Genomic DNA, 27506 nt, shown 5'->3' with positions numbered 1-27506 from the left:
CTTCATTGTGTTTTTCACCAATTTATTGTCCTTCCTTCTTTTAATCTCTCTGGTGTCTGAGGCCAGTTCAGTTCAGTTCTCTGGGAGTGTGAAATTATACATATACAGTATCTATTTTAAATGACTGTCTTTTAGATGAGTTTACTTTGTAATTGTTGGCTGTGAACAGCTTCCTCTAATTTTTGCACAGCCGAAGGTTCTCATCCCAGATGCCGGACAGGCTTACACAAGTTAAACACACACAGAACTATGCAGAGAGAACAATAAAAAGATGGGGTGGAAGTGCACAGAGGTGGGGCGGATTTAAAGATCTTTATACGCTCTGCATTAAAATGGAGAACAATTGGTTTTTACAGTCTTCTCCACCACTGTGCCAGAGGCGTTCCTCACTTGACCGACACCATGTAGAGTTATGTTTATGAGCGTGTGCTTTTTGTGTTACAGTGCAGAACCCGTGTGCAGATCAGAACGGAGGCTGTATGCACGACTGTCATGTTGATGGCGGCAAGGCGCACTGTGACTGTAGAGCTGGTTACATCCTAGCTGAAGATGGGAAAACCTGCGAAGGTAAAGACACTACTGACAATAAGAGTGAAATAAGAAAGTTATCAATGTAGTGAAAATGGAAATGTCAGTGCAAGGTCTGTTGTTCTGGAGCTTTTGATTATATCGCATGATCTTCTTCAGCAGATGAAGATTACCCAGATTACAGTTGAAATGTAGATGTTCACATACATCTGAGCACTTGAGGGATGTCACATCCATGTTTGCTCAAAATTCAAGATGAAAAATTAATTCTTAACCCTGGAAAGATTCGAAAAATAAAAATTTAAACATTGACATTTCCAGGACAACTGGGAAAACTCTGGCTCTGATACTCGGCCTGTGATTGAATTTAAAGCTCCAGAAAGGATGCTAAATGGTCCTTGTGGTAAAATCGTTTCCAAGAGAAAATGTGGTCAGAAATACAAATACAGTGCACAAAAACCTAGTAATAAATGATCAAAAGAAATACAGTGTTTAAAAGAAAAAAAAAACAAATTTCAAGTGAAAAGATGATGCTGAGTTTGGCAGACAATGTTTCCACTCTCAGCAATACAGAGTTGAAAGTGTGTGAAAGTTGTTTTAAGTGCAAAAATGGATTTGATGCATTGCGGATGCATTTCTCTGTTTTATTCAGTATTTTTTGACTTATTTTTGTCACAGATATTGATGAGTGTGAGATAGAAGACGGCAACTGCGCTCATGGCTGCCACAACACTCCGGGCTCTTTCGTTTGTATTTGTAACACGGCCTATGAGCTTGGATCTGATGGAAAACAGTGCTACAGTGAGTTTAAACCCTCCCAATATTATCACATTGCATTGAAACTTCATATTTAATTATTTGAAGATATTTTAGTCGCTTCATTAACACACAGTCTGATCTCACTGTGAACGTGTGAAAGGAATTGAGATGGAGATTGTGAACAGCTGTGAGAACAACAACGGAGGCTGTTCGCATCACTGCCAGCATTCAACCAGCGGCCCAGTTTGCTCTTGTAACCATGGTTACAGACTAGATGACGACCTTAAAACTTGCGTTGGTAAGAGATTTTACTGCTTTCACATCGATCTATAAACATACTTATGACAAGATATACGACAAACTGATGCATTACATCATTCAAAACTTCACAGAAACATTTTAACTTTCTGCACGTGAATTATTATTGTTTTTGCACGTGTTTTCTGAGCGTTTATGACCAGCTTTGAATAGGGTTGGGCTCTCGTTCATTTTTGGATTTAGTTCAAAATCCACACAAACATTTGTGAAACTCAGAGTCTAACAAATTTCTTATCAAATCTTTTATCTTCTCTCTCTTTAGCTAGCTAGTTTTAGATCTTTGAATGTCAATCTTTGAGTTTTAAATAGTCTTAAATAGTTATTTATTATTTTTGTCACTTAAATTGTTAAATCAACAACATTAAATAGATTTGATAAGAGAGTCAATGAGCGAATAAGATACTGGTTTCAGATTCAGTAAGATGCTTTTAAGCCCAACACTCCCTATGAGAGGAGGTCACACTGGGAATAATGTGCTTTATAACTCCCTGTGACTCCCTTTATTGTAAACTATAACTATTGATAAGTATATAATAGAAATTATTGCCAAAAATCCTTTCTGATGTTGCTCTGCTATAACTGCAGAGGACAGCTCAGTATGTGTAGATGATCACTCAACACATCCTGCTCCTTTACTGGAAAATAAAAAACCAGGACTCTATTATATCTATTCTATGATGCCAAAATGCTCTAGGAGAAGAGCTGAGAATAATATACTCTTTAGGAGTGAATGTTTACTGATACAAGCCAAAATATGTAAAAAATCACAAGTTTAAGTTCAGTGCTATTATTCTTCATGTGTAACTTTGACCTTAATTGGCCGTTAAACTTGAACAATTTACGTTATCTCATAAAAAAGTTTCTCTCAGGGAGCAGGAAAGCATATCACTGCAGTCAGATCATAATTTTTGTCCTGCTTATTTCCTGCTTGCTGTGTTTGGCAGACGTCGATGAGTGTGGAGAGCAGAGCTCTTGCTGTGAGCAGGACTGCACCAACTATCCTGGAGGTTATGAATGCTACTGCGCAGCAGGGTACAGACTCAACTCAGATGGATGTAGCTGCGATGGTATGTTTCACCCTCAGTCAAAAAGTGGCTGATACAACTTACATGAGACTGAATATTTATTTCTGCTGAATATGTTCCAGTTTGACCCCGAAGACGTCAACACAAACATGCACAATGTTGTCTTTGTCTTAGTTTAACTTGTAAAAGTGAGTCCAGCTCAGTTAAAAAAAACCAAACAACTTTTGGCTTTTCTCAACTTTTTCTCAAGGTTTGCGTGATGTTGGAAAAGAGTTTGAGTCTGTGTTGTGTCTGTTGTTTAGATGTAGATGAGTGTCTGGCAGATAATGGCGGTTGTGATCACACATGCCAGAACAACGCGGGTTCCTTTCAGTGTTTCTGCCGACGGGGTTTCCGTCTGGACGAGGACCGGCTCTCTTGCATCCGTGAGTATTGGAAATTGGGTTGAATAGTGTGGGGGAGCAGGAATCACACCAGAAACATGCCAACGCAAAACCTGGCTAACAGATGCCATCGTACTGCGAAAAACATCCTGTTTTCCAAACTCATTTAAGGAAGAAGTTTATGGAAAACAAGAGCTGTCTAAACTTGGAGTGGATTTCACAGTGACAGCTGAGGTGGTATTCCTCGATGTTTCACCACCTTTTTGATGTCATTCTGAACTAGATCAAGTTTGATGTCACAGCTGGACAAAAGGCATAAACAAACAAGTCTATTTCATAAGAGCTGGATGCGAGGCAGTGGAAACAAAATAATTTTTGGGGTGCCTGAATTTGATAGCATACAGTATAGAGGCAGACAGGAAACAAGGTAAAAGAGGAGGGTATGACATGTAACCTTACTCATTCAGCTGTCAGGACACCCCACTTGAAACAGAATACAGTTTGGTTTAATTTGAAAACCTTTAGCAGACAAGGTGTCACTGATAGACATATAGTGGTCGTACACATCTGTCATAAACATAATTAAATATTTAAAATTTTACTTTTCTTAATTGACAAATGACAGAAAAGCTGCCAGTGGGGTGAAATTGTTTCAGTTGTTACAACTTTTCATCATCTAAAGTGACATTATCTTGATAGTACTCAAGCTACCCACTTTATTTTTATAAACTCTTTTTATAAACTTTGCTTTTTTAACATACAGTCACACTTAGATATAAAGTACACTTCTAATTTATATATTCATAATTCATATGCATTAATCTGCCATTAGCAAATTCCACTACAATGAAAAACTTGCCCTGGCTGCACTCTAGTAAACATGTACACAGTATACATTCATGCTATTAAACACAGTTATCTCATCGAAAATGGTTGATATTGATCACATGTTTTGAAGGAGAGATCGATTCTGAGACAGAAAATATATGTATGTTTCTCCTTGCAGCACTAGAAGAAACAGTTGAGGCCCTCTCCAGCGGAGGTGCCATCGAGCTGCCTCTTCTGCGCCCCCAGCTCACCTTACTGCAGGACTACAGCCAACCCCTGGAGCGCTATGACGACTACGAAGACGACGAGGGGGAGCTGAGGGCCGAGAGTAACCTGGCAGAGAAATTCGGTGAGACTGCCTCAAACCATCAACTACTCATTGTCATTAACAGGAGCCTATATCTAATTACCTGAGTGTGACTCCGGGGAGGTGAAGCTGTCTGACAGCTTCATTTACTGCAGGCAGGAACAGACCACACGGTGAGGGTTAATTGCTGTGCTTCATGCTCCCAGACTGTTTGTACATACTGTAACACCGCAGCTTCTTTGGCAGGAATGTTGAGGCTTATATATCCTGGCAGCTGGTTGGGGCCTGTCACAGGAAGTCAAACAGTCTGTTTTCTGTCGCCTGAACAGCTGTAGTTGAACATTAAACGTTGCTACATTAAAAGTCAAAATCGGCACATTTGTAACTATCTGACATCTGATGACAAAATATTGCCCCAAAAAGTCCAGCAGCAGTAACTAAACCATGTCTTTTTGAGGGTCAAATATCTTGATTAGAGCTGACATATGATGACAAAAAAATGAACCTTCAAAAAGGAACATTCATTTTTCTGTTGTTTCCAGTATGTTTGGACGACACCTTTGGCAACGACTGCAGTTTGACGTGTGACGACTGTTCTAATGGAGGAAAATGTAATCCATGGAAGAATGGCTGCGATTGCCCTGATGGGTGGACCGGCATCGTTTGCAACCAGAGTGAGGAACAGGCTTGACACACACACACACACACACACACATACGGACGCGCACATACACATGGACACTGTCACTAAGTCAGTGGCAGTGATAGACCCTGTTATTTTTCATCTCATAGCGTGCCCCGATGGATATTTTGGTAAAAACTGCTCCTTCCCCTGCAAGTGTAAAAATGGTGCCAGCTGTGATCCTGTTTCTGGGAGCTGCCGCTGCCCGCCTGGGGTCAGTGGAGACTTGTGCCAGGATGGTGAGTTGTCTCCCTTTGTCCTAGACAAAACAGTAATTTGTTCCTTAATTTTTTTCTAACCACAACAAGATCTCACTGTCAATTGTTTTCAGGCTGTCCAAAGGGACTCTATGGGAAGCAGTGCAACAAGAAGTGTAACTGTGCAAATAACGGTCGCTGTCATCGGACCTACGGAGCATGTCTGTGTGATCCTGGCCTGTATGGGCGCTTCTGCCACCTGCGTAAGTCCCGCAGTTCACACATTTCATCACCCTCTCACCTCTCACCCACAAATTCCAAAAATGTCAAAACAACCAGATTGTTTTTCCAGTATTACAAGAATCCACATGCAAAACAATGAGCTTCTAAACACTGTTATTGTGGCTACAATCCAAGTATGATATCATAATCTTTTATGTCTGTCTGTGCAGCATTGTTGATCAGACTCCTGGTGTGAAATTGAGTCTTGCTGCAGCTCATTTCTTCTAAACTTTCTCATTCAGCTTGTCCTAAGTGGACTTTCGGACCTGGCTGCTCTGAGGAGTGTCAGTGCCTCCAGCAGAACACTCTGGAGTGTCACCGTCGTCATGGTACCTGTGTCTGTAAACCCGGTTACCAGGGCAACACCTGCAAAGACGGTGAGCATTTACCTTGCATTTATTGCAGGTTGTGTTCTGCTCTTGTTATCACTCTACTTCACATCTTAGTGTGAAAAGTGAGCACTCTGTCCTGCTCCGTCTCCAGAATGTAACCCAGGTACTTATGGAGCCGGCTGTGAGAAGAAGTGCACCTGCCTGCCAGGAGTGTCGTGTCATCATGTGACTGGGGAGTGCCAACGAAAGTGCCCACCTGGTCATCACGGGGAGAATTGTGATCAAGGTATGTGAGTCTAAGGAGGAAGTGCTTTCTCACTCTTTAAAGCTCATTTGCTTCAGTTTTTGTGCAACTGTGTTGAGACAAATCCGTCCTGTGTGTCGTGTATCAGACTGTCCCGAAGGAAGGTTTGGAACAGGCTGCGTCCATCCTTGTAATTGCACCGGCGCCCCATGTGACAAAGTGACAGGACAATGCAAGTGTCCGCCGGGGACATCAGGAAAGCACTGTGAGAACTGTGAGTACAAACAGATTTTTCTACAGCTTAGTACAAAATAAGCACATATTTTTTGCATGATAAAAATGTCATCAATCATCAATGTTTTATAGTGTGTCCGGAGGGTTTCTGGGGTCCCAACTGCACTGGAACCTGCCCTGTTTGTGAGAACGGGGGCGTCTGTGATAAACACAATGGGTCATGTAACTGTCCTCCAGGGTTCATGGGAAGAACCTGCCAGAACTGTGAGTATCAGCGGTGTGTATTTTTAAGAATGTTTCCACAGCATCATGCATTTAACAGTCAACTAGCTGAGGTGGATTATTGAAGTTGTACATGAAGGCTGTTTGGACAAGAAATAAAGGAAAATGCTAGAAGACAGAGAAGTAGTTATTCTCCGTGATCATTTTTCAAAGATCTTTAAGCTACTTGAAAAACCACCTTGGACATATTTTCAGTTGGAAGAAAAAGTAACCACTGACTCTCAAAAAAAAAAGCCTCACTTGATGGCTGAATCACCAGAACTGTCATGGGAACTTTCTTTGCTTTCATGCAATCTGGTGGAGTTGGTTATGGTAGATTAGTCTTGATGTTTTAAATATTTTTTTCCCCCTGTGCAGCGTGCCCAAGTGGACGTTTCGGTCAAGGATGCCAAATGAAGTGTGTGTGTGAGAACAACGCTCGCTGCGACCCCGTGAGTGGGCGGTGTACCTGCGCTCCTGGCTGGAGTGGACACAACTGCAGGAAAGGTAACAGCACTGGAAAACATTTGTTGTTCTCAGTCTCTCACTATCTCTATGTCCCTGATGTGTCTGAATGTGATATTTCTGCTGCAGCTTGTGATGCAGGGCACTGGGGAACGGACTGTGCAGAAAGCTGCGACTGTAGAAACGGAGATGGCAGCTGTGACGCCGTGACGGGACAGTGCAACTGTGAGGCTGGTTACACCGGAACACACTGCCATCAGAGTATGTTGTTGCTTGTTGCTCACGGCATCTTTCCAGTTTTTGTTTGTTGAAAAATTACTGCAAAGTTCCTGCATATCAAAAAGTCTTTTAATCATTTGCACTCACCATTAACAATGTTTTGATCTGAGATGAAGGGCTGAGGACCGAAGTGTTAATAAAGTGATACAAGTGATCAACAGTGTGCAGGATTTTATGGCTCTCTCAAAGTTTGTAGAAAAATCCCGTTAAAAATTGGTGCAGCGTATGTGTTCATTTATTAGCAGTGTGTCATTCTGCACAATGTCATTCTTTATTCTACCAACACTTTGTCTCTGTAAGTTATTTGTTGCCTTTTACAATTTGCTTTGACTGTTCAGTACTATTTTATAATTGTGCTGTTGTGTCATTTTATAACCAACATTTATAAAATATGACATTGAGCATGACATGACTGTTTGTGATGTTCCTTCAGAGTGCCCAGCAGGTATGTTTGGTCTCGGTTGTCGCCATCGGTGTCAGTGTGACAACAAGGCCTTGTGCGACCATGTGAGCGGAGCTTGTACCTGCCAGGTGGGATGGACTGGAACCTTTTGCGAAAAGCGTAAGGCAAGATCTGTAATCACAAAGCCAAGTTCAACTACTTAATATGTATATATACTAATAACAGGTTGTCTTTACATGTGTGTGTGTCAGCGTGTCCTCAGGGTTTCTACGGGTTGGACTGTCAGGAAAAGTGTTTGTGTCTTAACGGCGGGAGCTGTAACCATGTCAGCGGGGTTTGTTCCTGTCCTCCTGGCTGGATTGGTCCTTTCTGCAACATGAGTGAGTGACAGGTGCACCGCAGAAGTTATTAAGTTATATGAATCACAGACGCTGACATAACTCCAGTGTTATGAAAGAATGTTGGACAGAAGGTCAGATAGTTTGTATCGGAAAAACAGCATCGAAGCACCGAGAACATCTTTGTGACGCTGACTCACAGTGGAACAAAACCACGCTTGCTGTCAGAGTTATTTGGGAAAACCCAGCCCAGTCACGCATGAGAAAGTACCGACTTGACGTTCCCCATGCTATAAACTGTATCACTTACCAAACACTGGAATTTCCACGTTTGATCAGCAGAGTTCATCAGGAGGTAATGATATTGTTTGTCCTTTCCCTGGCAGCGTGCCCAACCCATTTCTATGGAGAAGGATGTAACCAAACCTGTAGCTGCCGTAACAATGGCATCTGCCACCCGGCCAGTGGGCAGTGTGTGTGCACGCCAGGCTGGACCGGACCCAACTGCACAGAAGGTGAGTGTACACAAAACAGGGCAAAGTGATCATCTATACGACAGATAAACAAAAGGTCACAAGATGGTTTTGTCTTCTGTTTTTTCTCTCCCAGAATGCCCTGCTGGGTTTTATGGAGCAGACTGTCAGCAGCGTTGCTTGTGTCAGAACGGAGCCACCTGTAACAAGACCAACGGAAAATGCACGTGTGCCAGTGGATGGACGGGCACAGCCTGTGAACTGGGTAAGAGTCAGAGATGCTGTGAGTAAGAGTCTCCGTATGTTACCACAAAATCCACCATCATCGTCATCATTTTAAATGAAAATTCCAGTCTAGTTTATACTTTTGGCCTTCATTGTATCCACTGTTGTATTCAAACCTGACTAATTGCTGAGATCTGGGAACACGTTGACATCGCTATGGCGAAATCCAACGAGGCAAGAGACGATCAGACAGGTTGTAAACTAGCCATCAGTTTAAAGTAAGCTCACCTGAGATGTTGGTAATAATATCTCATTTCACTTTAGCAAGTATTGTAGGTCAAAGTTGAACCAGGAAGTTGATGTGTAAACATGATGGATTTTTACAACAGACAATAACTTTATTGTTTGACTTTTTCCTCTTTGTTTGGCATGGGTTAGTTTAAAACCTGTCTGATTGGCTGACTGCATGTGTTTCTTGCCACATCTGACTTCTTTTTAGCAATGTTGCTTTGTTCCCACATCCCAGCAGTTGATGAGTTCAGTGTTATTATCACAGATAGAAACAATAGACAAAACTACAAAAAATAAGACCCAGGTTGTATGAAACCGCACTTTCTCTTTAAAACCACTGCAAAGGCTGAATCTGTCTATACTCTACACGAGATTGTGTTTTTCCACTAAAAAGGTTTTCCTCTGTGCTTTTTCTCATTTACTTGGGGAGTTTTTTCTTAACCAAACTGAGGATCTAAGAAATGGGTAAAGAGACAAACTTGTGATTTTCAGCTATATTAATAAACCCAACTTGAATCAAACATACAGTTACATCAATATTTCTGTCTTTACTTCACATGTTTCTATTGAAAGTGCTGGACAATAAACCAGATTTATTGAATTACCAACATTAAGGTGGGTGGCCTACAGATGGCCGCCCACCTAGAACCCGCTTCTGCTTGACGTTTCTTCCCGTTAAAGGGGAGTTTTTCCTTGCTGCTGTCGCCAAGTACTTGCTCATGGGGGATGTTGGGTCTTTGTAAATTAAAGAATATGGTCTTGATGTGCTCTATGTGAAAAGTGCCCTGAGATAACTTTTGTTTGGCACTATATGAATAAAATTGAATTGAATTGAATTATGAATCTCCGACCAAAATTAACTCATATCTCAATTCAGTAAATGTCTACAAACTGACAATAGCTAAAACAACCAACAACATCTAACCAGGTATTCAGCTAACCAATCTGCTAACAGGTGAACATCAAGAGTGAGCCAACATTAGACAGGAAATACATTCATCAATATATAGAAGATAATTATTGCTACATTTATAATCAAAGTGAATCTCATCTCTACAAATTTACATCCAATAATGCTGAATTCAGCTTCTTGTTCAAAATTATGCTCTTAAACCATCAGGATTTTTGATATTGCACAGCCATGATGATTGGTCAGTTAGTCTGGACAGAAATGTAGAAGAATAACATCACCTGAACCCTGAAGTAAACATTAAAAACAGTGGCCTGTGGTTGTTTTACTGCACTCAGGAAATACATCAGTCTGAGTTTAATTTGCTGCCTTAGCTCATTTGTTTTTGCCTGAAGTCTGGTTATTTGCTGGCAGAGTGTGTTTCTGCACCACAGAGGAGTCTGTTCTGTAAAAGTCTCTGTCGACCCGGTGATGACATTCCAGCTCGTTCTCCCTCTGAGCTCCACATCACACACTATCCTCCCTCCGTGCCTATTACAACCTTTCCCTGACGAACTGTGCCAGGCCCAGCCCCCCCCCTCTTCATACTCAGGAAACCTCTAATCCTGTCACTGGAGTCTCTTTACCCTCTAAACTCTGTGGCTACTACCTCTGATTGCCAACTCCGTACTCTATCCAACTATAAATTATTGGAAAAAAACATTTTGCAGCCCTCAGCAGAAATGTGACAGTGCAGGTTTCGCTGCCCTATGTGTTCCCACATCATAGAGTCTCTGTTTTCTTTCTCTTGTCTTGTCCTGTGTGTGTGTTTTTGCATGTGCATGCTGCTGTATGTTTACTCAGAGTGTGTAGCGGGCCGATTCGGGACGGATTGCCAGCAGCAGTGTGAATGTGAGAACGGCGGCCAGTGTGACAGGCAGACTGGACGGTGCAGCTGCAGCGTCGGCTGGATCGGAGAACACTGCGAGAAAGGTGAGCCAGAAATTCTCTACCATACTGAACTAACTGGAGCAAAGCGAATGAAGCTACAGAAACTTTGACCTCATGGGAAATGATGCACTGTGGAAACTGAACTGTTGGCAGTTTTTGTTAATTATAACCTCTAATTTGCACCTTCCTCTACTCAGCCTGTGAACCGGGCCTGTTTGGCGCTGGATGTGAGGAAAGATGTCAGTGTGTGCACGGCACGTCCTGTCACCATGTCACTGGAGAGTGCCAGTGTCCGCCAGGTTGGCGAGGAAAGCTCTGTGACAAAGGTACAAACCTGCAGTCAAAGAGACTGTTGTACTCTTGCAGCCCCTGGTGGACGGATTTTTATCTTTTTATTTTAAAGGATGGGTTCACAATTTTTCAAGTCTGTCTTAAAACAACAGTCAGGTGCCCAAATGAACATTGAAACAGGTTTTGCTTGCTGTAATTATTCATCCTGTTCATACTGACCATTAGAAGATCTCCTCCAAATGCACTGACAATGTAAGTGATGAAGGACAAAATCCACAGTCCTTGTTTTGAGCAAAAATGTATTTAAAAGTTTATGTGAAGTTAATATGAGGCTTCAGCCGTCTGAGTTAGTCAAATAAAGTGATATCTTCCCTAGTTACTGTCTGTTTGGTAAAATATTCCATCCTTGTGTTTTGACAGTTTTCCTGTTCAGCTGCATGGAAGAATAGTATTAAAGGAGGGGAATTTGGCACTAAAAAGACAATAACTTTAAAAGATACTGACTTGATTTGAATATGAGTGGCTGAAGCTTATATTTATATTATATATTAGCTTCAAATAATCTTTTAAATACATTTTTGTATGTAAGGAGGCTTGTGGATTTTGTCTCTCATCACTTATATTAAGTGCATTATGAAGGGATCTTTTAATGGTCAGTATGAACCGGGGGAATGATTAAAATGAAAAACGTGTGTCATTTTTCATGTTGGGACCTGACTGTTGTTTTAGGACAGACTTGAAAAATTGTTACCCTGTCCTTTAATAATGATCCAGTTACATTTTAAACATCTAAATGCGTTGAAAACTTTTACATTTTGCCCGAAACTTTCTTGCACTTTATATTTTAATTAATATATGTTATGTTCTTTATTCAGTAAATATTATCATTCTGTGTCTTCATTTTGTAGCTCTACTTCAATCTACTGTGTAAATACAACATCTATTGCATGTCTTTCCTCCCTGGAAGAGTGATCCCTCCTCTGTTTCACCCTTTTTAATACAAGTTTTTTTGTGGTGTTTTCTTATCAAGGACCTCGGGGTGGAGGGTGTTGGATGTTGTACAAATGTGTGAATTTAGGTTTTATGGATAAACTTTACTTGATAATTTACATTTTATTACTTGTACATTTTTGCATGAAGAAAAAAGTATAACATTTAAGGAATAAACAACTGAAAATAGAGAAACCAAACGAAACAACAAAGTAAAAACCAAATATAATAACATTATATTACGACATATAACATTTTCAGGAAAAAAATGTATGTTTCAACAAATGCAAGCTGGACTGGAGATAGGAAGTGAACAAAGTTAGCTCTTTTTGGGGCTTTTTTTTGGAGGGAAGTCATTTGGATTTATTGACCTGTGGCATGAGGCATAGGAAGAGGGAATGTGCAGAGTTAAATATCCTTCTGACTTGTAGCTCTAAACATCTGATAATGTTTCGTTTTTATTTCCTTTCAGCTTGTTTGCCAGGTTCATATGGGAAGGGCTGCATGCAGCGCTGCAGCTGCACTCAGGGAACGTCCTGCCACCACATCTCTGGAGAGTGCGGCTGTCCTCCTGGATTCACCGGAAACGGCTGTGAACAGAGTGAGTAACGTCTGCTTTTGAACATGTAGAAGTTTCGCTCATTTTATGAGCTCATTGATAAAACACACTTTACACATGAACCTCTTTCTATCAGTTTGTCTTCCAGGAACATTCGGGCATAACTGTAACCAGGTCTGTCAGTGCTCAGAGACAAACCAGCTCTGCCACCCGGTGTCTGGATCATGTTACTGCGCTCCAGGGTTCCAGGGCCCCAAATGTGACCAAAGTGCGTAAATTTAAGAAATTAAATTAAGAAATTTATACCTCTTAGACATGTAACATTACACCAAGGAAGTGAGTAAAAGTCATTTAAAAGTACTAACTCTCAGCTGTTCGATTTAAATTTGTGTTTTTAGTCTGTGCAGAGGGTCATTACGGTCCAGACTGTAAACGAAAGTGCCAGTGTGAAAACGGAGGGAAGTGCGTTTCCTCCACCGGGGCCTGTGAATGTCCAGCAGGATTTATAGGAGCTCGCTGCAACATCAGTGAGTTTGTCTGAAACTGTGATGGTGACAGTGAATAAATAGTAATAAATAAATGAAAGCACAGAATGACAAGTGCCTGGTCTGTGTCTCTGTGGTGACAGCGTGTCCCGCTGGGCGTTACGGAGTCGACTGTGCTCAGGTGGCACTTTGTGGAGACGGAGCCCAGAATGACCCGGTCACCGGTCGGTGTGTGTGCTTACCCGGACAGAAGGGAGAGGACTGTGGACAGGGTGAGCTTTCAGTACTGTGTGGTTACGGTTTCTAGGTTTTTGATTGTTATTATTAGGAATTACTTAAGAACAAAAACAACTTTTTAGTCATCTTGTATTTGTCTTTTTTTTTCTACTCTGATAATGAAGCTCTTAAAATCTGACATATTCACTTGCAAGCAGGAAGTGAAGCAGGATGTTTTCTTCAGTTTAATTTGAGTGTGTGTGTCTGTTTGTCCTCAGGCTGCCCTCCAGGCTGGTTTGGGGAGGACTGTATCCAACGCTGTAGCTGCAGTAATGGAGGAGTGTGTGACTCTGCAAGCGGAAACTGTACCTGTGGTCTGGGCTGGACAGGTGAACACTGCGACAAAGGTGACAACACTTTTATATCTTGTTTCTCAATGCAGCCAAGCTCTTTTTTTCTTTTTTTTTTTTTTTTTCACATCTGCCTCTGCATATTATCACATATATGACATGTTGTAGCCTGCTAACTTTAAACTGAGTGACATGTGTCAAGTCATGAGGTTGATTTTCCTTTTTTTTTTTTTTTTTTTTTTGTCTTCCTGTTTTGTTCGTCTGTGTCACAGAATGTCCTGCGGGCAGATTTGGTGCCAACTGCCAGCTGAAATGTAAGTGTCAAAATAACGGCACTTGTGACAGAATGACGGGGACGTGTCAGTGTGGTCCAGGCTACTACGGACATGTGTGTGAACACGGTGAGAACTGCACAGATAAACACAGATAAAGGACAAGTCTGGTGATATTTTCCTAATTGTCAACAAATCCTATTAAAGACTAAAACCAACATTGAATTTATCTTACATATATTGTCTGTGTGGCCAAAGCCTGAAATAACTTCCTCCTCTGTTCCTGTGGCAAATATTTAAAACACATAATTGAGCCACAACAACCACAAGCTGACATTTAACCTCATTACCACAAACTGTAGTTTATTTTGAGTCAATCCCACATATGAAGTCCTGCTGCTGTAAATACTTAAATATATATTTTATTGTAGTGTTGACACAGTATTGTTCATAGTTGCTGCAGCCGAATGCTTCACTCAAAGCCTGAACCACAGAACATGATGAAGCCACAAGAACACAGATTGAAGAATGAACAAGGTGACAAAACAGAGAATCAAAAGAACAGCAAATAAATGAACCAAATCTGAAAAACAACAACAACATAAAAAACAACAACTTGGCCCTAGATGAGTAAGAGCTGTTTGATGAAGAGTAAGAATTATCATACGAGTTGATATGGACTTGTTCCAGAGAAGCTATAAAGTTTTTCCTTCAAAGCAAATCAGATTCTTTAAAGGTGGAGGGTACCTGACAAAACATTTCTGGAGCTGTAAATGCTCTGTAGAGCAACAAATCAGTGGCTGAAAAGTCCTCAACAAAAACACTATTTCTTCCTGTTTGAGTAAAGCTAAAAACTCACCCAGCTGTTTTAGTAAATTACTGAGCCTTTTTTAAAGTGAGAGAATATCTGTGTGGCTCATTTTTAAAGATTTAAGTATTCAGTCAGAACAAACGGGCTCGGAGCTGAGTACCATAAGTTTTTTAAGAGACACATTGCTGGTTTTGGTCTTTTCTTGGGATTTGACTATAACAAAAACATTGAATATCATTTGCATTATCTTTTCAAAAAATGAAATACTATTACAATACATAAATGCACAAGATGGCCAAAAACTGTAAAGATCTGCCAGTGTGACTATATTAGGGCTGGATATCATTTGGAATTAATACCAAAACAATACTTTTTGGATGCCTTTTCTTTGGAAATACAGTCCAATAAACATGTTTTTTAAACTCATTTTTCATTTAACAAAAGAAGCCAATGTCATCACATTAGATGTTTAAACACAAGCAGCCGTACAGGAACTTTGCCTTAAAAAAGTGGTTTAAATTGGCAACTTTTATATTTGCATCTGAAGAGAAGGAATCTCACCACACATTCAGTATCACATTTCAGTTGGTACCAAAAAAGGACTGAGGTTCAATACAAAGTCCAAGTGTCAAAAGTCACCCATTAAAGCAGCAATAAATTTGTGATCAAAGAACAGAAAACTGCAGAATCCTAATGTGCTTAATCTTTTAACTTAAGTATTCACTTCTGGGGTTTATACGCATTTATTAATTCAGTGAGAACATTTTTAAAGCATGAAGGTTGACATTCAATTTCGTGACTTGAACTCGTCCTCAGCCTGTCCTCCTGGTCTCCACGGCCCGCTGTGCCAGCTGCAATGTGACTGTGTGAACGGAGCCTCCTGCCACCCTGCGTCCAGCCAGTGTATCTGTCCTCCAGGACGCCACGGAGCTCGCTGCCACAGAGGTCAGTCAAATCACAGCAAATTACCAATACAATAATAGGATTACTGCCATTTTTCTTTGGTCTAATTAATCCTCTTTTTGAAAATGTTCTTCCCTCAGTGTGTGAGCAGGGTACCTACGGTCAGGGCTGTGCCAAGACGTGTGACTGTGAAGACGATGCTCCGTGTGATCCTGTGACGGGACGATGCCTCTGCTCGTCAGGGAAGACCGGACCCAGATGTGACGTTGGTAATGTTCTATCCTTTCTATCCTTTCTCTAACTTTGAGTGCATACACACACACACACACACACACACACAGCGAGGTGCCATTATCAAAATCAAAATGAAAACACATCACACAGCTCTCCTCCAGTACAATAAATGCTTTATTCACTCGTTTCCAGCTAACTTGCCTTTATCAGGAAGGCGTCTGAGGTTGTTTCAACAATTTATTGATCAGTCATGTGACAAACAGAGGGAGAGATTTAGAGAAGTTGCTTCCTAAGACGTTTTTGTAGAGCTCATCAGAATGTATTTATTCTCAAAGAACAGTAAATTAAGTAGAAGAAAGGACGTCAGTTATCAATAAATATGAAGAGATGGAAAAGACTTGAGTACAATACATACAGTGTTTCAAAACAATTAGGTTCGATGAATGCAAAATCTGTTGCTTTGTGTTGAAAAATGGAGATTCGACTTTTTTGAAAGGTTGTCTATGCTAAAGAATATTTTAAAAAGTTGGTTTTAGTATTGTATGTTTTCTTTTCATTTCTGTGTCCACTTTGAGTAAATACTGTATTTTGTAAAAACTATCATCTATGATGATCTATATGTCCCATGACAGATCAATAGACTGTGTGAAAGGAAACTGGAATTGTCAGATGCCACCTTGATGAATGCAAGTTAGCCAAAAACATTCAATGAATAAAGAGCCTGGTGAACAGCAACAAGTGTGTAGTGTGAGTGCGCAGTTTAATTAAACTCTATTCATTTGTGTTTTCGTGTCAGACTGCAAAGTGAATCGTTATGGGCCAGACTGCAGAGAGAGCTGCCAGTGTGAGAACGGGGCGCAGTGCGACCGTCGCAACGGCCGCTGCAGCTGCCTGCACAGCTGGATCGGACTCTACTGTCAGGAAGGTACAGTAATGACTAACCAGCCTGTCTGACACGCTCGCATACCTGCTGTCGCAACAGTCATCTTCATCACCACCTCCACTCTGGTGGTAGGTGACAAGCTCTGCGGACTTCTGACTCAGAACAGAAGTGACATTTTAGCTGACTGGCTGAAATAAAAGTAAATGAGGAGCTGAAGTGCTGACAGCCTTCAGGTACTCGTAGTATTTGGGGCAGAATTGCAGAAACTGCACTTTCTCTTTGTTCCGATTGAATATGAATGTGTGTTTGCTGAGCTGGACTCTTTGTGTGTGCGTGTCTCCTCAGGTGGACCTCCAAGCCTCACCTCCGGGAGCAGCAAAGACTCACAACACGACAACTCATTATAGCACCAACATCTAGCTGGAAGACTCCAACAAACTGGGACAGATCAGCTGTTTTTTTTTTTTTTTTTTAACTGAAGTGACTCAAGTGAGTGAAAGCTTGTGACAGGAAGTTGTAGCCGGCAGCTGGAAGACCTGCATGGAAAAAAGACTCTGATGAGAACTGCAATTCCACATTTGGACCTGAGCCGAGTCCTTTGAACTGACCTGTCACTGGTACCACTGTGGTCAGTGGATTTTTTTTGCAGTCAAACTGGAACAAACAAACACCTTTAGTCTTCAGGATAAGAATTGCTCCTCAAAAACTGCGTCACAATGTCAGGGGATTATGGTTGTGTGTTTTTTTTTTTTTTTTTTTTACAGCACTCTGTGTATTTTGTGTTGAATATTTTGACCTTGAAATACCTTTTTGCAGGAACTGTATATAAAATAATCTCTAATTTTGTAAGGAAATGGGTGTTATTGCCAGATATAATGCAACCTCTTTTTGAAAGTTATTTCATTACTTGCCAGTGCTATGAAGTTGTTCTTTCATCTATACAATATGAAGTACTACCTGAAGTTCAATGGTGCTATGGTGCTTTACTGTATAGTGCAACAAAGGCTATACTGATCTTCATATGTTGTGTTGTACAACATCACAGTAAAGCACATTCATGCCTTAATGCACAGCTGCAACGTACAGTTTATTATGACCTACTAAATATTACATATCTACCATCCATGTGCACCTTCTCCAAGGTCGACTGTCTAAATATTTTCTTTTGAATCGATTGTGTATAAATTGCTTCATATTTATACTTAATACAGTTGAATATACTGCAAGTTTAAAATGCGACTTTGCAGCTCGGACAAATCTTCAGTCCAGTGAACAACCCAGAATGAGGTTTTGCACATGAATGCCAATAAAGAAAGACAGACACACACACACAGGTTTGTGTTTATCATTCTTAATTTTATCATTATTTCATTTTCATTGAGGATCGAAGCTGTACATCCTGTCTAAATTTCAGATTCAAGCACAGTGCAGATAGCAACGCCTGCGAAAGAAAATTAAAAAAAAGAAAAAGAGAAAAGGCAGAGGTGATCACAACCATAAATATATACAAAGGTCAAACTATGTACAGGAGATCTCTACGTCTCTCACTATGTCGTCTTCAGAGTGAATTCAGTCCGCCGTTGCATTCACTTCAGAGCATTCCTCAACGCACACACAACACAAAGAAATTGCTTGTTTTGTCAGTCTTAAAGTTGATACAATGCTGACAGGAAAAATGCAGCATGATGGAAAAAAAAAAAAAAAAAAAAAAAAAAGCTTTTAACTCTCTACTGCATTAAAGGCTAAAACATAAAAAATATATTCTCTGTAGAACCTTCTTTAAAATAAGCTCTATCCATCTGCAGGTCTGGTTTCATGTCTGAACTAGTTATTAATATGTTAGAACAGCAGTACGATGAAACTAGGACCTCTTAAAGCATGAATTCTCCTACACAGGTGAGGGCATCAGATATAACAACACTTCAAGCTTTAAAACTTGAAGAATTATTTCATCAGTGTGCGCAAACCTTTTAACAGCACAAGATCTTTGTCGGGCACGCTTTGAAATAACATTGATCGTCGAAAAAACAAAACGCACAGCGATACCGTTTAAGTCTCAAACTTTGTCTCCACTCCCTGCTGATGAAACATTAAGACACAAGAACTTCACAGACTAATGAACTTAAATGTTCTTGGCTCATCTTATTATTATTTTTTCTTCTCCTGAAAAAAAAAAAAAACAACGTTGGCTCGCACCAGTTTTATTCACTTGAAGTACAAGACACAGCAAATCAAATGAATACAGGGTTCAACTTATACAACAGGCTAAAGCAAGGGATTAGCTCCCCCCCTCTTCCCACAAACACACACACACACACACACACACACGCAGGTTCAACAGCACAGCCTTTAAATCACTTTGCTGTTGTTACAAATCACCTCAGAGACAAAGGAGACTGTGAACCTCATCCGCACAAATCCCACACGCTGACGTTCACTTTGATTCTCAAACTCATCTCCTCCCTTTTCAACACTTACATCTCCTTCGTGTCACCATTCACACCAACATGACAGTTTTCTTAATCTGTACTTGTTTTTTTTTTTTTCTCTGCTAAGAATCAATAGTTTATCAGCTGTTAGTAAAGACTTTTTATCTACATGTGTTAGTAAGCTGAGAAGCATCACTTTGCTTGTCTGTAGGCTGGATGAAAAGGGTCCATGCTTTGAGGATGTGTCACATGCTATCCACTTGTGCTTTAATCACAGTAAGAGAGCACCCGGAGGAGACAGAGTGATACAGGGTGGTGTCAAATTTTTGCAATAATACTCCTGACACGTCTCAGGTCATCTGCCGCCTGACACGAACCTTACCGCTCCTAAAGCATTTTAGCTGTACTATGCATTCTGTATATGAAGGATGTTATTTGTTAACTAGTATAACAGCATGGTCAAGTAAAGATATATATGGAGTAAAGTCCATACTATAGATAGATAACAAGCTGGACAGCACATGCGTCAAGATGATTTCTAGAATCTTGTAGGAAGTGAGAGTGAAACACTCGGGTGTGTTTTGTCAGAGAGAGATGAAGAAGAAGATCTTTGGCTCAAGCCACGCTAAAATGTCACTGGTCCTCCCCAGTGTCCAACAATGAAAGAAAGACAGACAAGTAAATACAACCTCCTGACCAACGTGCACACCAACACGCCACTGAATCCACCTGCTCCGTTCCCTGAGCTGCTGCCACGAACTGATTAATTACACGTACGGCTCTTTCCTCCCAATTAAGGAGCAACAAACACCACTTCCACTATATATACTGGGGACATGAGCCAAGGGGCAGCTTTCCAGCTGCTTGTTTACGCCAAAGCCCACAGCACAACTGTAAATAAGGCAAAATACTTGAACAAAATTTGATCAAGGAGAAATTTCCATGAGATGTTGAGCCAGCACTGATATGACCACTTCCTGTACAGTAACAGCCTTAAAAACAGAGAACAGAGGCTGGGTAACACAGTGAAGTAGGACACTACGTTTGATTTAACACGGCCTGCAGTTCCTACAATTAGGGATGAATAAATAGCTAATCTCTTCAGTGGCACACAGTTGCCCTGACACATTGGCCCACGCTCCTGACTTGTCATTGCAGACGGTTCACTGGTCAGGACGAGGATTGAGCCTCGGTCCTCTCACTCCTGGCGAATGCAGGACTTCACCGTCGTGCTTTGACAACCGGAGTTTCGGAGCATCAGGCTGGACAAACGCACTGCCAGTGAAGACAGAGGGAGGATGTGAGGATGAGGAGAGGGAATTATCAGGAGGCGACGCGTTTCTATAGTGCAATGGCTGTGAGATAAGACTATTGTAATATCTATCCCCTCCCCTCCTTAAAACTACCCTCTAACACCTATACTGACAATACTAAAGTGCTGATTGTTAAAGCCTGCGAAAAGGCTCATACACTGATAATGTAGACAACACAAACAGTTTTTCTTTTAGAGAAACCTTGACAGACTTGTACAGTACACAGGTGTTTGTAAACAGAACGTCCAAGAAACAGATGCATGGCTATGGTACATGTGCAACAGAGTAGTTCTTGTATATTCATACAGTATGAACTTAATCTTCCTTTTAGTTGCATTCAGTTTTAGAAAAAAAGCAAACAAAAATAAAAAAAGAAAAAAGAAATCTGGCTGCCAAGCAAGCGTGTGCTTATTTTTTTTTAAAAAGGTATTTTTCTCTACGGTTTTAAAATACGTTCAGCTGAATTTAATGAATAACTGATTTAAGTATGAGCACATATCCCTAACCTCTCTTCCATTTTTGTCTTTCTTTGTCAATCCCTTCCTTTCCTGTGGAGGTGACTGTATTTTTTCCCCCTTTTCTTATCTTATCCCTGTAACTCTAAATGAGGTGCCCTGGGTGGCCTTGGTGTGGCCAGACTCATGCGCCAGGGTCTCACTCAGTAAAAGCTCAAGCAAACAGAGGATCAGGCAAAGGTGGGGCGCTGCGGCTGCAGCCCGGGTGCAGCCCTGCCGGGCGGGGCCGTGCTGCACGTTAGGAGCGGTAGTCCTTTTTACTGTACGGCTTGTTCCCCAGGATGCTGTCCACCTCGTGTGTGATGGACGACGACAACTTTGGAAGAACCTGTGACAGAGGAAAGACACAAAAAAATGAACATGTTCTCCTCGTTTACATCTACTGTGGAAACTTTGGGTCATTGTTTAATAGTCCTTTAGAGAAAATCATGAAAATCAGAAACTGTTTGCTGTTGCATGTTACAGCCTCTAGGAAGTGCTGAAGGGTGACTGACTTTCCTTCTAGTTGTGTATGTTGTGGTTTCCAGTCTGCAACTTTGCAATCAATACAGCAACCGATCACAATCAGGGAAAACTATTGACTGTAAAAGGGGGCAGTTTTATAGTTGATATGCAGCTAATCGAATTTGTTAAAAGACTGAGACGATATAAAAGCAATAAATACATTTAATAAACGGGTCGTATGTTTTGTATTCAAAGTAAAAAGCACATCATTTCCCTCTGAAATGAAGCGGACTAAGTACAAGTATACAAAAGCATAAAATGAAAGACCTCAAGTAAAGTGCAAAAACCTCAAACTTGTACTTAATCAAATTAAAAAAAGATACCTCATGACATTATTACTCAACTAGTTAATTCTCAACATTAATGAATACTTATTTTTGACAAAAACATATGTATATATTATGTAAGGATCATTTATTTAAAATGCATTTATTGAAACAGAAGAAAGATGAAAAGAAACATGTTAATTAATATGTTCTGTATTAAAACTGTAACCATGTTTATTAATGTCAAAGTGAAGTCTGGAGACCTCCAGGATCCTTTACAAGCATCCAGAAAAGTGATTTAATTAAATGGAAACTATTCCCATGTAGGGAAGATAAAAGACTATTTGCTCTAATTATAAGTTTTCTTTCCCCAAAATATAGCCCTATTAAATGATATAAAGTTTATGTGGACTTTCTTTTCTGTATGAAATAGACTGTGTGTCTATTTCAGGCTCCGTGATGTAAAATTCCTGGTTAAAGGAAAACTGCGGAGCCCTCGGGAAATGTGAGCATAGCATTTCAAAAGCGGAAATATCAAATGTGCTAAGGGAGACATATAGTGTGCACTCATGTAGTATACTAATGTGTGTACCCATACACACATACACATAAAGGAACATACACAAAGAACGTATACAGAGGAGAGTGCTAGTCCTCACAGGCCAGACATAATGTGAGGAGAGGACGTAAACCCCCACTGGTCTGAAAACCCCATTAAATGAATGCATCTTATCAGGAGAGGAAGTGGCTGTAAGCTTGTCTCCAATCCCCCCGGCAACTGATATGCCGCTGACCTTATTAACTTGGTAAAGTAAAGCACCCAGGCGTGCAGCGGCAAACTGCCCGAGAGGCCAAGCTGTACCCAGGAGAGGAGGCTGCTGTTACGGACTGTAAGGCACGAATAACGTGGGCCTGATGAAACAGGTCAGGTCACATTTTCACAAATGAAGCCACTGATTTGCTCTGCAGAATAACAAACACACACACACACTCATGTTGTGTCCTCACCTGTATCGCTCCGATGTTCTCCATCAGCTGGTCGGTGTTGGACGCCCCTAAAAGGACAGAGCTCACCCCCTCGTTCCGTAGGCACCACGCTGCAGGAGACCAGTAAACAGAAATGACACCCCCACCACCACTAAACAAACACACACACACACCCCCTCTAACTCAAGCACAAACACGCACTGCACACCATCTCTCCAACACTTCATAAACACACACCAGTTTGATTTTTTTTACATGTCAAATGACTGCAAATCCCTCTGGAACTAAAAGCTCCTGATAAACCATGAAAGCTACTGAATGTGACACAATTATCGCTGCACTCATATTACACCCTACCAGTGGTGGAAGAAGTATTACCACACTATAAAAAAAACCCTCCACTACAAGTAAAACAGTGTTTACCAAGTTCTACTTAAGGCTTTTTCAGATCTTTTAAATACCACAAAGAATGCAAATTTCTATCAAGATCATAACATCCACAGTCTGAAAGTATGATGGAAAACCAGTGTGTACAATATGACCTACAATTATTATTATATGACATTTTTGTTAGACAATTAATGGATAGATTAACCAAAGAAAAATAATTAAGTCATTGGAAGTTTTTACTAAAATCTTCACTTGTCCATTCTGAGTGGATGAGCGTCCTCGCTACTGTAGCTGTGAAATTCCATGAAAAGGGGTCCACTGTTGCACCAGTCTCACTTGTAGGTTATACAGTAGATGGAAATAGTCTCCCAGCAGCCCACAAACACATACAAAAAAGGTTATGTTACTGTCTACAGCAGGAAAGAGGAAATATTGAAGACTTTTGTAAATGAAAGTCTGACTGAATCCAATGCTTCAATTTTCAAGACCTGCAGATACCCTGTAAAACTACATTTATTAGTAAAAGTATAGAAATATTATCAGCAAAATATACTTTAAGTATCTATTTATTCTATAAAATGTATTTACTATTTTTAATATTACTTGTGTAAGTACAATATTTCCCTCTGAAATTAGTGGAAAAAACAAACATGAGTTAATGTACTTTGTTATATTCCAATACTGCAGTCTACTATAAATATGCAGGAAACTCTTTTTTGTGATCTCTTTCAACAGATTGGCACAAAAAACCCCATCTCTGTTTGGTGTGGCATTATAATTGCAAGTGGTATTATGCAATACAACTGCATGCTTTTGCAATTGAGGAAAATACACTTGTAAGAAGATTACGGCGTAAAGGGATGAAGAATTTGGCTGTAAAAAAAATAGTGGGATTATGCTTCTACACAAATCTTCCACCAACAGGAGAATATGGCCAGAAATGACACTAGCTGAAGGTCTCACACTGGGCTGACGCAAGAGTAGACCTTCCCTCAGGCCACAGAGATATCAACAACATCTATTAGCTCTGTTCTCCCGCTCACAACCGCAATCTAATTCCTGGATTTACCACCTGCTACAGGAGCACACGGCCTCGCAATCCAGCCACAGGGCAGGAGGCAGTATATATGCTATATCATTGTTATATAGTTTTTAATTCAATACTGGAGTGCCACAGTGATGTAGATGACTACATGGTGGACATAAATTGCCCGTGCTGCCTTCAGGAGCGCTGGAGGGATTTATGGTAATTGGGAGAGATGAGGGTGTCCACTAATGGGCTGTGAAAACTAATCTATGACACTGCATTACTGCGAGGGTGAAAAATCTGAGCGGAGATAGGAGATGGAGTCCCAGATTTACTCGGTGCGTCCTTCATGTCTGACGCTTTAACAGCCCTCGCAGGAGAGCGTGTGTTTGGGGTTTGCACATTCTCACTTTCCTCTGAATCAATATAGGTCACTCACTGGATTTATGTCTGGGATGCTATTTTAATGCTGACACTGGAAACTGTAACATACATGTTAACACCAGGGGAAACCACAGGGCTGCATATATAAATACACACTGTGAACATGTTTGCATTCCATATGTTGATATTTACAATATCACTGTCTTAATGTATTCAGGGGACTGTGCCAGAGCCTTGTTTAGGAGATACTGGATATCCTATTCATGTTGTTTCTATTCCAACTGGTCCCTGATAGACTGAGAGAAAAGTTGTAGATGAGTTCATAACCCTTTAACATACAGTATTTATCTTCCATTTTCTTGTTTCCTATTCTCTCTTATTCTCAGTATTCTCTTTTTAGAAACCACAGTAGTTACAACACAGACACACACAACATACCAACAGTCAAACCAGACAGCTGCGAGAGCGGTGTTGACCTCGGCCCGTCCGAGGCAGAGGGACGGACAGACAGACAGAAAGAGAGAGAGCGGCAGAATGTATCTGCGTACCGATGGCGAGTTGGGGCAGAGTGCAGCCCAGCCGCTCCGCGATTGCCTGCAGCTCTTTCAACTTCGCCTGCTGACGCCGGCCCTCCTCGCTCAAGATCTTGTCCTTCAACCACTGGTAACCCTGTCGAAAACACAGCACACCTGCTCAAAAACACAGCCCTGCTCACACCGCTGCGCCGCAGCTCCTGTGTCACCAGGGCCTGTTTTTAAACACGTGACTCTGTCTCCTGCTGTCTACACCTCAGCCAGGGAAACATAGCTCAAGCTACACTTTATATGCTGATTTCTTTGTTGATTATGATAATTACAAAGTTACAATTATTAGAGAAATAAATATTCTGTACTGTAATTATACTGTCTATAGAGTCAAAACTGTAATCTTTATATTGTATCAAGGATCATGAATCATATCATAATACTATAAGTAACAAATAAGAACCAGTAAGAATAATCACTAAGTAACAGAGCCAAAAATACCACAAACATCCACAGGCAACACTGAACGAAGCAGGAAGCAGCACATTCCACACAAGTCGTCAAAAAGATACTGCACAACACCAAAATGGAGAGCTAGTTTCATGAACCGGGAGAGGTCTAATCGACAGTCACTGACACACAATCTACAGACACACAACATGCCACTCCATCACAAAAGGACAGATAATTGCATTAAGTAACATGTTGGCTTCTGTGAGATGTAGAGGTGGAGGTTGTTTTTTTTTTTTTTTTTTTTGTTTAATGTCTGGATGAGAAATGTCAAAATCTTGTTTTCAGGAACATAAACATGATTTGACATGAAGGGTGACGTGTGGTTTCTGTGTTATAGCGTGTGTGAGTGCTTCTCCTGCTCATTAATGTAGAGATAATATGACTGTTTTGTTCCCTTATGGAAATCAAAGAGAACAAATATAAATAAAACAATAAAACAAAACTGTTTCAAATGATTCTGAATTGCATGTGACTTGCTGGAATAACATATTAAATCCCTTGATTACAGAATTTAATCTGCTTCCAGTTTAAAAAACATTCTTAGTTTGTAGACATAGTATTTAAATAAATACATGCTGTACTGTTCTCGCCCTGTGTGAATGCATTTTTCTGCACATGAACTGTGTGTGCTCATTTGCATGTTGTAAATGTGCACACAAGATGAATTAGCGCTGACACCAGCTGGCAAACAGTGTCAAGCAGCGCTGCGAATGACGAGGTACGCAGTGCATGGCGTCAGCATGGCACTGAAAAACACACAGAGATATGCGAGTTAAAGAACCTGAAAAACACAAACACATGATAAACAAACAAAACAACAAACTGGAACAACCAGCAACCAGTAGGGAAACAGACAACAGTGACATCGGCACAGATGATCGGAGCGAGGATAAAGAAAGAAAAGAGCAAGCGACGTTTGTCTACCTTCAGAGAGGCCCGAGAGTAGGGAGGCACCCTGCCGTCGTATTTCCCTGAGATGATCCCGCAGGCCAGTGGTGACCACGTCATGGCTCCCACACCTGAGAACAGAGACATGTGATCATCTAATTCATCTCTGAAAGACAGATGGCTCACTCCCGCAAACATTTCTAGTCTTATTTTGTCTTTTGAGGAGAAAGGAAAGAAGGAAAATTCTTTCTTTTAAACTGGATTTTAAGATGAGCTTGTTTTTGCTGACATGGTAGATCAGTTAACCTAACCTTCAATCTGCAATTTCAGAAAGGACTCTTGTTTTCTGTTCTCTGTCAACGGATGAGCTCATGTAGTTTTCGATGGACACTGACACAGATCTCAGACCGGCCGGGCCAATGTATATACACAGCTTTGATCCCAAAACTTAGCAAGTTTGTGTGAGTGAAATTCTGCTGTCTAGAGTCTGCTGTTCTAGACTTTGTGTCCAAAATATCTCCAACTCTAACCTTAAAGAACACCTCCATCACTGCTCACCTATCTTATGGAAGAGCTCAGGTAGCTGCACCTCCACCTTCTCTCTCTGAAACATGTGGTACTCAGCCTGCTCGCAGATAGGAGGAATCTGGTTGAATTGTCGTGCCACAGAATACGCTTCCTAAAGGAAAGGGTGGAATAAACCAGATTAGGCTGATATACAGTACTGTATCACTTATATTGTATAAAGAACATTACTGTACACAAGGAACAGGAGCAGGTAACATTGTTCTGTGTATCCCTGATTTTTTTTAGACTGTCGTCTACATAGAAACACTGAATCTCACCATTATCTCCATTGGGCTCCAGCGGGACGTCCCCCAGTACATGGCCATGCCTTGATTTATCACATGGGTCATTGCTCGCACCGTTTCTGCAAATAAAAAAAACACAAGAAACATTAAAGACACCTTCAGTTCTGACATCATCTTGTTGTGTTTTCACAATTTCCACAACTGTCTCACAATGTCTGAGAACCTACTCTGCTGTACTGTATGTGTATCTACACATACTGCTTATT

The 27506-nt window shown here is 40.8% G+C and overlaps 2 protein-coding genes across 9 annotated transcripts in view; one reads left to right on the top strand and one right to left on the bottom strand.

The window, feature by feature from the left end:
• Window positions 1–18019, top strand: part of megf6b (multiple EGF-like-domains 6b) — a 63566-nt gene extending 45547 nt beyond the window's left edge. For all 5 annotated transcript variants that reach the window (XM_042402759.1, XM_042402739.1, XM_042402750.1 and 2 more), the window contains 31 exons: window positions 445–567; window positions 1207–1329; window positions 1448–1585; window positions 2550–2672; window positions 2933–3055; window positions 4020–4190; window positions 4691–4822; window positions 4941–5069; window positions 5162–5290; window positions 5552–5686; window positions 5793–5927; window positions 6034–6159; window positions 6252–6383; window positions 6759–6887; window positions 6975–7106; window positions 7558–7686; window positions 7779–7907; window positions 8252–8380; window positions 8475–8603; window positions 10608–10736; window positions 10892–11020; window positions 12448–12576; window positions 12671–12802; window positions 12933–13061; window positions 13163–13291; window positions 13514–13642; window positions 13858–13986; window positions 15485–15613; window positions 15712–15840; window positions 16602–16730; window positions 17034–18019. In XM_042402759.1, the coding sequence (XP_042258693.1) occupies window positions 445–567; window positions 1207–1329; window positions 1448–1585; window positions 2550–2672; window positions 2933–3055; window positions 4020–4190; window positions 4691–4822; window positions 4941–5069; window positions 5162–5290; window positions 5552–5686; window positions 5793–5927; window positions 6034–6159; window positions 6252–6383; window positions 6759–6887; window positions 6975–7106; window positions 7558–7686; window positions 7779–7907; window positions 8252–8380; window positions 8475–8603; window positions 10608–10736; window positions 10892–11020; window positions 12448–12576; window positions 12671–12802; window positions 12933–13061; window positions 13163–13291; window positions 13514–13642; window positions 13858–13986; window positions 15485–15613; window positions 15712–15840; window positions 16602–16730; window positions 17034–17095 (3980 nt within the window). In that variant the 3' untranslated portion in view covers window positions 17096–18019. The remainder of the gene's footprint in view (window positions 1–444; window positions 568–1206; window positions 1330–1447; window positions 1586–2549; window positions 2673–2932; window positions 3056–4019; window positions 4191–4690; window positions 4823–4940; window positions 5070–5161; window positions 5291–5551; window positions 5687–5792; window positions 5928–6033; window positions 6160–6251; window positions 6384–6758; window positions 6888–6974; window positions 7107–7557; window positions 7687–7778; window positions 7908–8251; window positions 8381–8474; window positions 8604–10607; window positions 10737–10891; window positions 11021–12447; window positions 12577–12670; window positions 12803–12932; window positions 13062–13162; window positions 13292–13513; window positions 13643–13857; window positions 13987–15484; window positions 15614–15711; window positions 15841–16601; window positions 16731–17033) is intronic.
• Window positions 18020–18873: 854 nt separating this feature from the next.
• kcnab2a (potassium voltage-gated channel subfamily A regulatory beta subunit 2a) overlaps window positions 18874–27506 on the bottom strand; it is a 94915-nt gene continuing 86282 nt past the window's right edge. For 3 of the 4 annotated variants that reach the window (XM_042402883.1, XM_042402893.1, XM_042402911.1), the window contains 6 exons: window positions 27274–27359; window positions 26987–27107; window positions 26465–26559; window positions 25052–25172; window positions 22724–22812; window positions 18874–21273 (listed from right to left, as the gene is read on the bottom strand). In XM_042402883.1, the coding sequence (XP_042258817.1) occupies window positions 21184–21273; window positions 22724–22812; window positions 25052–25172; window positions 26465–26559; window positions 26987–27107; window positions 27274–27359 (602 nt within the window). In that variant the 3' untranslated portion in view covers window positions 18874–21183. Of the gene's footprint in view, window positions 21274–22723; window positions 22813–25051; window positions 25173–26036; window positions 26287–26464; window positions 26560–26986; window positions 27108–27273; window positions 27360–27506 lie in introns of those variants that run through there. The other variant, XM_042402901.1, reaches the window with a different exon arrangement.

This window comes from Thunnus maccoyii, chromosome 3, assembly GCF_910596095.1.
Source record: "Thunnus maccoyii chromosome 3, fThuMac1.1, whole genome shotgun sequence".
NCBI lineage: Eukaryota > Metazoa > Chordata > Actinopteri > Scombriformes > Scombridae > Thunnus > Thunnus maccoyii.
The sequence above is the reverse complement of the archived record's forward strand: the minus strand, read 5'-3'. Positions and strand labels throughout refer to the sequence as shown.